The 13869-nt window shown below is 39.9% G+C and overlaps 1 protein-coding gene across 1 annotated transcript in view; it reads right to left on the minus strand.

The window, feature by feature from the left end:
- The window catches only part of LOC133640559 (pleckstrin homology domain-containing family G member 1-like), a 62973-nt gene extending 52300 nt beyond the window's left edge, over positions 1 to 10673 (minus strand). The window contains exon 1 of the mRNA XM_062034041.1: positions 10095 to 10673. Within this exon, the coding sequence (XP_061890025.1) occupies positions 10095 to 10520 (426 nt within the window). The 5' untranslated portion in view covers positions 10521 to 10673. The remainder of the gene's footprint in view (positions 1 to 10094) is intronic.
- Between the last annotated feature and the right edge of the window lie 3196 nt (positions 10674 to 13869).

Genomic DNA, 13869 nt, shown 5'->3' on the forward strand with positions numbered 1-13869 from the left:
ATTTGTACACTCTCAGTTACATTAACATTGATAATATACACATGAGTCCATAGGTATAAATGCTGTTAAATGTAGCTTTGATGTACAAACGCTACAATTCTCCGGGGATAGCTTCCCCTTAAGCTTAGTGCCGCCCAAGTGGCTCCCAGGAGCATTTTTAAAAAAGGATTGAAAATGGAAAAAGATGGGGAAAATTGTTTTTTTTGTTTTAGTATGTTTTTTGTTTGAGGACCAACATGTCACAAACCTTCCTAATTGAATTCACCATGGTGTGGACTGTTTGTCCATCCATCCATTTTCTACCGCTTGTCCCTTTTGGGGTCGCGGGGAGAGCTATCTCAGCTGCATTCGGGCGGAAGGCGGGGTACACCCTGGACAAGTCGCCACCTCATCGCAGGGCCAACACAGATAGACAGACAACATTCACACTCACATTCACACGCTAGGGCCAATTTTGTGTTGCCAATCAACCTATTCCCAGGAGCATGTTTTTGGAGGTGGGAGGAAGCCGGAGTACCCGGAGGAAGAACAAAGGGAGAACATGCAAACTCCACACAGAAAGATCCCGAGCCCGGGATTGAACTCAGGACTACTAAAGACCTTCGTATTGCGAGGCACATGCACTAACCCCTGTTCCACCGTGCTGCCCACTGTACTGTTTGTTTACATGTAAAATCTTCCACTCCTTCTTTGTCTCATTTTGTCCACCAAAAGTTTTATGCTGTGCGTGAATGTACAAAGGTGAGCTTTGTTGAAGTTATTGACTTGCAAGAGCACTAATCAGGCATATTTGGTCAGTGCATGACTGCAAGCTAATGCTAACATGCTATTTAGGCTAGCTGTATGTACATATTGCATCATTAAGCTTTATTTGTAGGTATATATGAGCTCATTTAATATCCTTTTCTTGTATCCTCTTTGTACAGTATATAATTTAGTTTTGCATGTCTCATGACACATTATCTGTATGTAATATTGGCTGCATTTCAGATAGTGGTTTGTGTGCCATGTTGTTCCAGACCTCAGCAAACGTTACCTAGCTTGCCAAAGATTGTAATAAATCCATTAGAAGAAGACAGCCGGCCGTTTCCCTTAACTTGGACACACACACATTTATACCTTTGGCCACTAAAAGCCAGTAATTTCCAGGAGTTATGTCACCTTCTGAGTAGCCTCTGATTTACTAATGGTTTCTAATGTTGTAAAAATGTGTAAAATAAATATTACATTTCAACATTTCTGTCAACGAAGATTTGCTTCAGCCTGCGACACATAGTCATTTTGATAGTAGGCTATTATAGCTAATATAGACACTTATGTCATGTGTTGCCTTCATTGTAAGACTTATATACGGCTTTTCATTTTTCCAGACAGATCTGTTTTTTGTATTTTTGGTCCATAATGGCTTTTTCAACGTTTTGGGTTGCCGACCCCTGGCTTAGCGACATGTAATCGAGAGTAACTTGTAGCTTAGCGTACTCCATTTTCCATGTAGCTCGCCCATCACTGCCCTAAAGTTTTCTTCAGTCTGATAAGTGAACTTGAAGAAACCCTGCTCTGAAAAAAAACAGGAATTCCTTGCAGTCGCCTGAGCAATGTGTCATCTAACTCTTAATCTTCTATTTACGACAATAAAAGACGCGCTGTTCAATGTTAATCATCCACTTGTCCCAGATTCAGGCCAATCGAGCCTTTGCACTCACATTACCCTTTGGCAATCGTATTTTACATGCAGAAAATGTGTCTACTACTGTAGCTTTGAAATATAATAAATATCGATATGATTTAACATTGGTCAGAAAAAGAAAGTCGAAGGTAGAGACAGAGAAAATTCTGCAGAGACCTTGGTGAGATCAGAGAGTAAGGATAAACCAATGAGTCACTTGTTTTTATTGCACCTCATTTTCCGTCCCTGCCCATGTTATAGTCATTATACACAATGCTGTTTGATCTCTGCAACCTGTAATTAAAGTCAATAAAAAAATCAAGTCAATGAAAGTGGGAATCTGCTTGCTTGTCTCCCTCTCAATAATAGAATCCCTCACACATATCTGTTCCTACAGGCAATATAGGTAAAAAAAAATCAGACAGAATAACATATGGTATTTAGATTAAACATCAAGTCAAGTTAGCACCAGCATCGACTGTAGCGCTAATACAAAACAGCAATGAATGAAGAATGAGTTGAATTCAACAGTTTCATATCTCTAATCTTGCTTTTACATGGTTATTTTAAAATATGTTGACACATTAAGCATAGGGTGAAGTTTGTACAAAGCTTTACACGCAACTCAGACTCAAGAAAACACTTGAAACTCAAGACAGGAAGCCTACAAAGGCGGACGCGTGCACATTTTCAGGACTTGTGCAGATCCCAAATACAGATCAGCAGGTACCAGAAGGTAAGAAATGTTGCTTTTGCATAATATTGCGAAACAAAACGCCAGATAATATCTGTGAAAACCACATGCCGCAAGAAGATGTCATTCATATCACCACAGCTGATCTGGCATACAATTAAAAATACAAGAAAAAAACTAATTGTACTACAGGAGCATCAATATGCAACTACTGGCTGATATGTGAATGTATTATTCTTACTGGACTACATTGGTCACCTGTAATAATCACAATGAGCTCGGGTCGCACCCTAAAAAAAGCGATCAGCATTGTCATCTGAAAAGGTAAATAACCTTGTTTTTTCAAACAATTGGTAAAACTAAATTAAAGTAAATTCACATTTTAATGGTGCACTCTGTAAAGTTGTTTATAGATGTGTTTACTACATTATCGATTAGTAACTGTACCTTCTTTCACTATGTTTCACTATGTAAAGCGCTTTGAGTCACTAGAGAAAGGCGCTATATAAATATAATTCACTTCACTTCACTTTTTTGTAATATTCTTTCAAAGACTTTCAAAATGTGCACTCAATTCTTTCTATACTTACTGTCAACAAGTTTTGAGCAAATCAACGACTTGTAGTTCAGTAAGACATTTTAAAACATTATTGTACAACATTCTGACTACAAAATTGCATTTGTATCCAAACATTGGGGTATTTTCTTCAGCACAAATTACTCATGCAAGAACATAATAAAACCTGTGATTAATCATGATTAATCACAATTCAAGAGTGTGATTAATTTGATTGAAAAACAGAAATATATAAATGTACATATACAGTATATTCATACATACATACACATACACGCTCATGTACATACACACAAACATATATATACACATAAATACATACACATATTTACAGTATATATTCATACATATATAATATATACATATATACATGTATACATATATACAAATCCCAAAACCAGTAAAGTTGGCACGTTGTGGACATCGTAAATAAAAATAGAATACAATGATTTGCAAATAATTTTCAACCTATATTCAATTGAATAGACTGCAAAGACATTCCAACTGTTAATTTTTTACAACTATTAGCTAATTTGGAATTTGATGCCTGCAACATGTTTCAAAAAAGCTTGCACAAGTGGCAAAAAAGACTGAGAAATTTGAGGAATGCTCATCAAACACCTATTTGGAACATCCCACAGGTGAACAGGCTAATTGGGAACAGGTGGGTGCCATGATTGGGTATAAAAACAAACAAGGGGTTGAGGGTCACCACTTTGTGAACACATGCGTGAGTAAATTGTCCAACAGTTTAAGAACAACATTTCTCAACCAGCTATTGCAAGGAATTTAGGGATTTCACCATCTACGGTCCATAAAATCATCAAAAGGTTCAGAGACACAGGAGACAATGCCCATGCCCTTCGATCCCTCAGGTGGTACTGCATCAAAAAGCGACATCAGTGTGTAAAGGATATCACCACATGGGCTCAGGAACACTTCAGAAAACCACTGTTTCGCAGGTTTCCCTGCTCTTCAGGGGATTTACTGCCAGAAAATCCCAACACAAATCCCAAACAGGCTTGTAGGGATGAAATAGCCTCTGTGTTTTTTCCTGACCTAACGTATATTCCACAGTAACCCAGACTATATGACTATATATATATATATATATATATATATATATATATATATATATATATATATATATATATATATATATATATATATATATATATCAGTGTTTCCCATAAACTGCCAAGATACCTGTGGCGGTGGGGGCGTGGCTATGGGCGTGGTCACCATGACATCATCGAGTAATTTGCATAATGTACTACAATAATTTGATTTTCTCTAAAAAGGCTCAAAAAATGTATACTTACTAATTAATAATAACAGTTTTGTTTTAAACATCCATCCATCCATCCATCCATTTTACAATATAATTACAACACTTTATGGACATATTTATATACAGATTTGAACAATAAGTTATTATATTTATTAATTGTGGTTCTTACAAAAAATATATCTTATAAAATATAAAAGCTAAAATGTCTCAAAGCTCTGCCCCTTTAATTAGTGCATATTAAATAATTTAACTTTAGCCTACTACTACAACCATATTATTTACCAGCAACATAAAGTGAAACAGAGGCAGAGGTGTCCTGCCACAGTCAGTAACAAATAAACAGAAAACAGTAGTGGTGGTAGATAGACACTGAGCTTCATCAAACATCTGATCCACTGAACAAAGAGCTCCAAAAATCTTGAACTTTAGACTACCATCAGTTTTACTCCCTACACTTAACCATGTGTTTCCTACTGCCTGCAGACTTTGCACCCTTTGTTATATACACATGTTGTGCTTCTAATATAAATACATTTAATAAAGTCAAATACAAATAAGGCAACAAGAGAAGTATCCTACACTTCTCTTTTGTAAAGTAAATCTGAACAGCCGATATGGGCATCTACATCAACTATATGAAAAAATAAAATAAAATAAATTAAATTAATTTTAAATTTTTTTTTTAAATTTTGTATTTGTGGCGGACGTAATTCTTTCGTGGCGGGCCGCCACAAATAAATGAATGTGTGGGAAACCCTGGATATATATATATATATATATATATATATATATATATATATATACATATATATATATATATATATATATATATATATATATATATATATATATATATATATATATATATATATATATATATATATATATATATATATATATATATATATATATATATATATATACATACACAACCATATAAATATACACTTTTGGATCAGGGGATGTCGTGAGTTTGTGAAGCCCTTGAGGTACTCGTGATTAAAGGGAAACTTCGGTTTTTTTCAACCTGGGCCCTGTTTTCATAATTTTTTCTGTATATGTGAGTGCTGGATAAAACATTTTTTGAGGTCGCGCCAGTATTGAGCAGGGCAGGCAGCCTCCAGCCCAGCTAACGCTCGTACACAGGGCAACTGGCTCTCGTCAAAATTCGGCCTATAAACATGCATTTTTTTCACACTGACAGGCTCAGATAGTTACAATGAGTGTCCGACAACATACTAGAAAGGAGAAATTAACGTATGTCTCTACCTTTAGCTGGAGATCGCTCTTTGTTGTGAGCTGTGTCCAAATCTCACCACGCTACAAATCTCGTTCCGAAATCTCGCGATAACTCGCGACAAAACACCGGTGGAAAAACAGTTACCTGACTGAGGTGAAGAGAGATGACTGAAGTGATTTTCTGTTGGATTACCGAAGACTGTTATTTTAGTTTTATAGAAAAGTTTGTTTGTTTGTCTGTCATGGCTGAATTTTTGCCTGATGTGGACGATTTGATTTGTCGCGAGTTATCGCGAGATTTCGGAACGAGATTTGTAGCGTGGTGAGATTTGGACACAGCTCACAACAAAGAGCGATCTCCAGCTAAAGGTAGAGACATACGTTAATTTCTCCTTTCTAGTATGTTGTCGGACACTCATTGTAACTATCTGAGCCTGTCAGTGTGAAAAAAATGCATGTTTATAGGCCGAATTTTGACGAGAGCCAGTTGCCCTGTGTACGAGCGTTAGCTGGGCTGGAGGCTGCCTGCCCTGCTCAATACTGGCGCGACCTCAAAAAATGTTTTATCCAGCACTCACATATACAGAAAAAATTATGAAAACAGGGCCCAGGTTGAAAAAAACCGAAGTTTCCCTTTAAGGGCTATGTAAATAAAATGTGATTGATTGATCTTGGCTGCTGACCTATCACGTATATGCACAGCGAGTAAGTGTAGAGATAGTTTAAAAAACGTTACATTTTTTTTAAAATAATTTTTTTTAAATCTACTTTAGCAAATTATTAATCGATTTACAATTGGATTCAATAGGTATCCAGATGTGAATGTGAATCGATTTTTTTCAGCACCTTTATTTCTCAGCTAAATGTGTTTGGTTGAAATTTACTTTTATTTCATTAGGCAGGAAATAACACAAGCAAGTGGCAATGGGCTGTAAAATGTATTAAGTGCTATTAATTTACAAAAAGTAATGTTGCTGGCATTTAAGAGAATTGTCTAATATTGTCAGATAAAATATCACATGTAGTTTTTAGTTATTTGACACTATAGCTAAAATATACCCCCGTTCAGTTAATAAAAAGCATTTTAACTTGAAATTTAGCCAAGACATGAATCATATACATTTTTATTCTAAAATCCCTGCTCACAGACCAAGCTAGGGGTCACCTCAGAGGGTCATGTTAAGATTTTGTTGACCATCAACAGTACCGTGTAAGGTGATGCTTTATTAGTCACGGGGTCATCGATGTGACCTGGCTCGACCTGCTCACTCGTCGCATTCGCCTCAAGTCTAACAATGGGCAGCTCAATCACACACACCTCTGAAGGTACACTCCCTGCTAAGCATCAGACGCAACATGTACCGACTTGATCCAGTCTGCCGTTAACCATTAACCTCCTCAAGTGCATGCTTCGATTCCAAGCCAAACACTTTACTCTGCACTGTAGTTGAAAGTCATTACTCTACGCAATTCGTAGTTTGAACATCGATAGATTCAAACGTTGAAAACCTCTTAATTCCTGGTCAACTGCAAAAGGCGACTCTTTCCAGGTGCTAAAGTGTATTATGGCTACAGTTGCACACTGCTAAATTCAAATGCACACATGATAGGTTGCATGCAAGACAAAGTGATGACCACTGCTCCCCTGCTGAGAGAGCTGAGCCCAAGGGAGTAATGGTAAATATTTATCTTAAGCCTATCACACCCTCTTTGCTCTCCGGAAGCAGCATGGGCTCGAGGATTATGGATGACTGGCGTTGTAATAATGGAGGCTTTGGCGACCATCAGGTGAAGTTAATACTGCTGATACAATCAACCTTCACTGTCATTAAAGAAATAAGCAATGATTCAATGCCCTAGTGAAGAAAAATGGACTGATAGGTAAGTGGCAGTCCAAGGCTGGGTGGTCTGTTTTACTTCTTTACTGGTGGCGGTCTGCAGGCAGTAGAAGGTGATTAAGTGCAGCTCTTAAGCCCTCTTCCGTGTTTTCTTAACCTATTGCAGACACTGTTATCTCAGAGCTAAATCCCTCTTCCTTCTGTCCCCTGTCCTCGCCTCTGCATCCTAAAAGGACAAAGGGGGGATGGAAGGCGGGACATCAATCAGAGTTGCAAAGTTGAAACCTGGGTGACAATGAATTTAAAGTTCTTGTTTTAATTTCGACAGCAGAAGACATCCTCATGGGCAGCGCAGTGGTTAGAAATTCTGCTTCACAACCATTCTGCATTTGAATCTTGTCTTGGACATCTCTGTGTAGAGTGTGCATGGCCGGTTTTCTCTCACAGTCCAATGACATGTATTAACTGGAGACAAAATTGTCCATCGACTTGAATGTTAATGGTTGTTTGTCTCTATCTGCCTGGTCATTAATTGGAATAGATTTAGCACACCTGTTCTGTTCTGTACATTCAAGAACAAGTAAGAGGCAACAAGACTGCAGAGAGATCCAGTCAGGTAATCCAACTACAAGAATGATGAGGGATCCAGAAAGGTGATCCAACTACAAGAACAATGAAGGATCACAAAGGGAGATCCAAATAAATTAATGAAGAGGGATCAAGAAAGGTGATCCAACAACAATGACGAGGGATCCAAAAAGTTGATCCAACTACAAGAATGAAGAAGGATCAAGAAGGATATCCAATTGCAAGAACAAAGAGGGCTCAAAAAAGGATATCCAATTACAAGAATGAAGAGGGCTCAAGAGAGGAGATCCGACTACAAGAATGAAGAGGGCTCAAGAGAGGACATCCAACTACAAGAATGAAGAGGGATCAAGAAAGGAAATCCAACTACAAGAATAAAGAGGGATCCATAAAGGTCATCCAACTACAAGAATGAAGAGGGATCAAGAAAGGAAATCCAACTACAAGAATAAAGAGGGATCCATAAAGGTCATCCAACTACAAGAATTATGAGGGATCCAGAAAGGTGATGCAACTACAAGAATTATGACAGCTCCATAAAAGTGATCAACTACAAGAATTATAAGGGCTCCATAATAGTGATCCAACTACAAGAAGGATGATCAAGCCAGAAAGGTGATCCGACTACAAGAATGGTAAGGGATCCAGAACTGTGATCCAACTACAATAATAAAGAGGGATCAAGAAAGGTGATCCAACTACAAGAATAAGGACGGATCAAGAAAGGTGATCAAACTACAAGAATGAAGAGGGATCAAGTAAGATGATCCAACTACAATAATTAAGAGGGATCAAGAACAGTGATCCAACTACAATAATTAAGAGGGATCAAGAAAGGTGATCCAACTACAAGAATGAAGCGGTATCAAGAAAGGTGATCCAACTACAAGAATGAAGAGGGATCTATAAATATGATCCAACTACAAGAATGAAGAGGGATCAAGAAAGTGATCCAACTCCAAAAATGAAGAGGGATCAAGAAAGGTGATCCAACTACAAGAATGAAGAACGATCAAGAAATGTGATCTAACTACAATAATGATGAACACTCTAGAAAGGTAATCCATCTAAAACAGACAATTACTGAAAATCAAATAAAATCAAACTGAAAGGTCAATTCAGCAGCAAAAAAAAAAATCAGTTTGTGGAAAGTGGTTGACTGTGTTGGGATAGGCTGCAGGTTACCCTAACCCTAATGAGGACAAGCAGTATAGAGAGTAGATGGATGGATGTTGTGTGCTTACAGTACATGCACACATGTTGTTTTGAATGTGTGCCCGTTCCTGCAGCACAAAGGTTCCGGTGTCCTGTAACTCAACCGAACCCAAACCCTGCAAAAGTGAGCACAGGTGACCTTTTTGTGTTGAAGGTTCCCAGCAGACAACAAGTGGTGTGTGTGTGTGTGTGTGTGTGTGTGTGTGTGTGTGTGTGTGTGTGTGTGTGTGTGTGTGTGTGTGTGTGATGACAATCACTGAATACTCAAAGCATGTGTGTTATCAGCTGGTTGAAAGGCCTGCACACCTGAAAAGAGCAAAGTCAACCACCCGCCATGCTGACCTCGGCCTGTTTTGACCTCCACTTTACTGATTTGGAATCGCTTTCGTTTTGTAAATCAGTTTCAAAAGCTTAAACATAAACATTGTTTGAGGAAGACAATTGCGTCTAAACCGACTTGGTAAGCAAACAACCATAGGGTTTATTACAATGCTGCTGTGTTGTACAAGAATAAATGGACATATAATCAAAGAAAGCTAAAAAAAAAAATGCATTTCCAAATTTCAGAGCCAGTCTTGAATTGTCACCTGCTTTCAATTAACTTTTAGGTAAATCAAAGTCTGTAATGAGTTTCACACACCCAGCACTCCACTTTTCTTGTTGATTTTAATGCTGCTTGTACAGTATGAATGCTAAAGTTTAAAAGAGCTATAGTATCGTAGACTGTTGACGGCAGGTGTGTTGTGTGCGAGAGAAAAAGTGCTTCTTCAGTTCCTGCATGCCCTTTTTTCTTCATACTGAGCTCGTACCCGCCAGTGGTTATCTTACAAGACCCCTGGTTGCCATGTTTGTCAATCAAGTGACAAATGTGACGCTATAGTGAAGATTAACTCACGATCACCAAATGGACACCCCTGGTTTAAGACATTACTACATTTCTTATTTCTATCAAAAAGGAATGAGATAAAGTAAATATTTTTCCTCACCTCCACAATGCTTCTGAGGTCCTGGACGTATGTTCTCTCTGTATCCAGTATCTCCTGCACCACCCGGTCCACATACGTCCTGGGTTCTTTCACCTGACCAATTCGCTCTGTCCCCCTGTCAAGACTTAGCTCTGGTTCTGAATGATCAGTTGCTGTCTGTTCAGTGCCCTTTCTCCCAGGCTGCCTTCCTGTGTCCATATCTCCGTCATCTCTTCTGTCGTCTTCCCCGCTTCCCAGCTGCTGGGCTGGAACCAACTCCAAACGTATAGCCCCGGAGTCCTGGTCTGATGTCACAGGGATACAGTTAGGGTTGTGGACAAGGGTGGAGCGGCTGCCCAGTGAGCAGTGACTGTCCCGAGAAGAAGCGGAGGAAGAGGTAGAGCTGTAGCTGACCGGCCTTTCGGCACTGTCTGGAGAAGAGTCCATGCTGTGGGCCGAGCAATAGCGCAAGGATGCGTAACGGAAGGCTGGGTTGCGAAGGCAGCGGGTCGAAATGTCGCTGGAGCTCAGGACTGAGCCAGAGTCCGGGACTTCGGGAACAGGTGGCAATGCATCAGGCAAATAGCTGTAGTCGTCTGCATGAACAAAAAACAAGAATAATTCATGTTATATGGCTGGGTGCTCAAGAGATGTATTGAACTCAAAACAAAACCTCATTCATATTCTTCTTACAGACACTATCTGCGTACAAACTCAATTCCTCACATTCCAGGAGACCACAGCCAGGCTGACCAGCTGCCAAACGAGGGCCACAGCTGTAAGCCTCCTGTCATGAGAAGCCAATTATCTGCCACTTTAGAATGAAAAGGAATGGAGAGCATTTAGATGAGCAGCTGTATTGCGATACTAAATCTAAATCTTAAGCGCTCGCCTGCCAGAGGGAATGAATGAGAGGCCTATTTCCACGAAGACAGGCAGGTTTGTGTATTTTACATCAAGTCGCTGCCAAACTGGCTCGTGTCTGTGGACGGAGCCGTTATGATCTGAGCACTGACTCTTTGAGCCACACAGTCAGGCCAACTCAAGTGAATGCACAGATGAATGATCAGCTCAAGTCCCTCACACCCTCTCAACTCATCCCCCTAGTTTCCCCTGAAGTTTTCCGAGGCCATGCTTGGTAAAAGGATCAATGTTAAGCCGAAGAACAGTACAGACTTGAGTGGAACTCTGCAGACGTCCACCTGGAGGTGTCAGTCTTACTCACTTGATTGAAAAATGACAGTTCAGACATACAAAAAAAGATTTCTTCTGGGTTTTGTGAGTCTGCAGTTGACCGTAATGCAAGTAGACGGTAACAACCCACAGCTCGATGTGAATCTGTAGTTCAATGGCTTTATGGCATTGGAAATCTGTAATTAGGGTTGTTTAGGGTCGCCGGGAGAAATATATAATATATAAAGTCGTCTATCTTGTCGCCAATCATCACATATTGCTTGGATTTTACAAACGTCACGTCCGGCTCACATCCCACCAGTGGTGGGCCATCAGGGCCAGCAACGCCTTTTCTGCTGGCCTAACATAACCAGAAATCATGATCATAATTAAAGATAAAAGTCAATTTTAATTTACTTTCCCAAAATATCTAAACGTATTCATATCCTCCTCATGTCAAATTATGCTCCTTCCAGTGCTGTTTTTAGGTTACAGTTTGTATCGAATCAGAATTCAGCTAGCTTATGTTGCCATGTTGTATGAAATGCCTTCAGAATCAACAATGTGGACGTCCGTGAACTGTAAGTGAACGGACACATAGAGTTGATCGACAATCGTGACAGCCAATCAGATCACGAGTTGTTGTCAGTAAGGCCTTCTTGCTGGCCTTACGCTGTGATTGGATACTCACTTTGGAGTCCCGAGTGAGTATCCAATCACAAGTTGCGAAAACAGGAAGTGGCACCGGAGCCATACGAGCCATAGAAAGCCACAGAAAACTTGCCGGTACTCACAAAGAAAGAGAGCAAAATGTTGATTAGGTGGCAGATATATATTTGCAAGGCCATTTTCAAGAAGGATACTTAAGAGAAACTACATCTTGTGAGATGAGGTCGGCCGACACCAGAAGCTATCCCGGCGGTGAAATGGTTTGCCCGCAACTTTCACACGAATCAACCGACTACCACCAACTACCGACTACGAGCGGTACCACTGGCTTATATGGCATCGAATGGGTGCTACAAATTGTGAGTTCAAATATTCCATCCATCCATCCATTTTCTACCGCTTATTCCCTTTGGGGTCGCGGGGGGCGCTGGAGCCTATCTCAGCTACAATCGGGCGGAAGGCGGGGCACACCCTGGACAAGTTGCCACCTCATCGCAGGGCCAACACAGATAGACAGACAACATTCACACTCACATTCACACACTAGGGCCAATTTAGTGTTGCCAATCAACCTATCCCCAGGTGCATGTCTTTGGAGGTGGGAGGGAGCCGGAGTACCCGGAGGGAACCCACGCAGTCACGGGGAGAACATGCAAACTCCAAAGTTCAAATATTTTATTTCTTAATTTTTTCATATTTCATTTGTTTTATACAATTATTTTAATATTGACAGTACCACATAAGATATGTTTTAATTGCTGAAGTGAGTTTATTGAATGTTAAATGTGCCAAAAAATAGACCGTTTTGTACACTGTTAAGGGGTTTCAATGGCCAGTAGTGTGCAAGTGGGTTTCTGTATAGTATCTCCAGTCGTGTCCATGTGGTGACATAAATTACGATATTTTGAGAGGTGAAGTCGGACTAAGTAGTAGGGGTGTGGGAAAAAATCGATTTGAATTCGAATCCGAATCGCGATTCTCACGTGCAATTCAGAATCATTTCTCATTTTTTTTAAATCTATTTTTTTTTTACCTATGGTCATGAGCTTTGGGTTATGACCGAAAGGACAAGATCACGGGTACAAGCGGTCGAAATGAGTTTCCTCCGCCGGGTGGTGGGGCTCTCCCTTAGAGATAGGGTGAGAAGCTCTGCCATCCGGGGGGAGCTTAAAGTAAAGCCGCTGCTCCTCCACATCGAGAGGAGCCAGATGAGGTGGTTCGGGCATCTGGTCAGGATTCCACCCGAACGCCTCCCTCAGGAGGTGTTTAGGGCACGTCCAACCGGTAGGAGGCCACAGGGAAGACCCAGGACACGTTGGGAAGACTATGTCTCCCGGCTGGCCTGGGAACGCTTCGGGATCCCCCGGGAAGAGCTGGACGAAGTGGCTGGGGAGAGGGAAGTCTGGGCTTCCCTGCTTAGGCTGCTGCCCCCGCGACCCGACCTCGGATAAGCGGAAGAAGATGGATGGATGGATGGATTTTTTTTCTTTTTTTAAAAAAAATTAATCAATCCAACAAAACAATACACAGCAATACCATAACAATGCAATCCAAAACCAAACCCAACCCAGCAACACTCAGAACTGCAATAAACAGAGCAATCGAGAGGAGACACAAACACGACACAGAACAAACCAAAAGTAGTGAAACAAAAATGAATATTATCAACAACAGTATCAAAATTAGTTACAATTTCAACACAGCAGTGATTAAAAATCCCTCATTGACATTATCATTAGACATTTATAAAAAAAAAAAAAATTAACAATAGTGTCACGGTGGCTTACACTTGCATCGCATCTTGTAAGCTTGACAACACACTGTGTCCAATATTTTCACAAAGATAAAACAAGTCATATTTTTGGTTCATTTAATAGTTAAAACAAATTTATATTATTGCAATCAGTTGATAAAACATTGTCCTTTACAATTATAAAAAGCTTTTTACAAAAAT

The sequence above is a fragment of the Entelurus aequoreus genome, linkage group LG23, assembly GCF_033978785.1.
Source record: "Entelurus aequoreus isolate RoL-2023_Sb linkage group LG23, RoL_Eaeq_v1.1, whole genome shotgun sequence".
Taxonomy (NCBI): Eukaryota; Metazoa; Chordata; class Actinopteri; order Syngnathiformes; family Syngnathidae; genus Entelurus; species Entelurus aequoreus.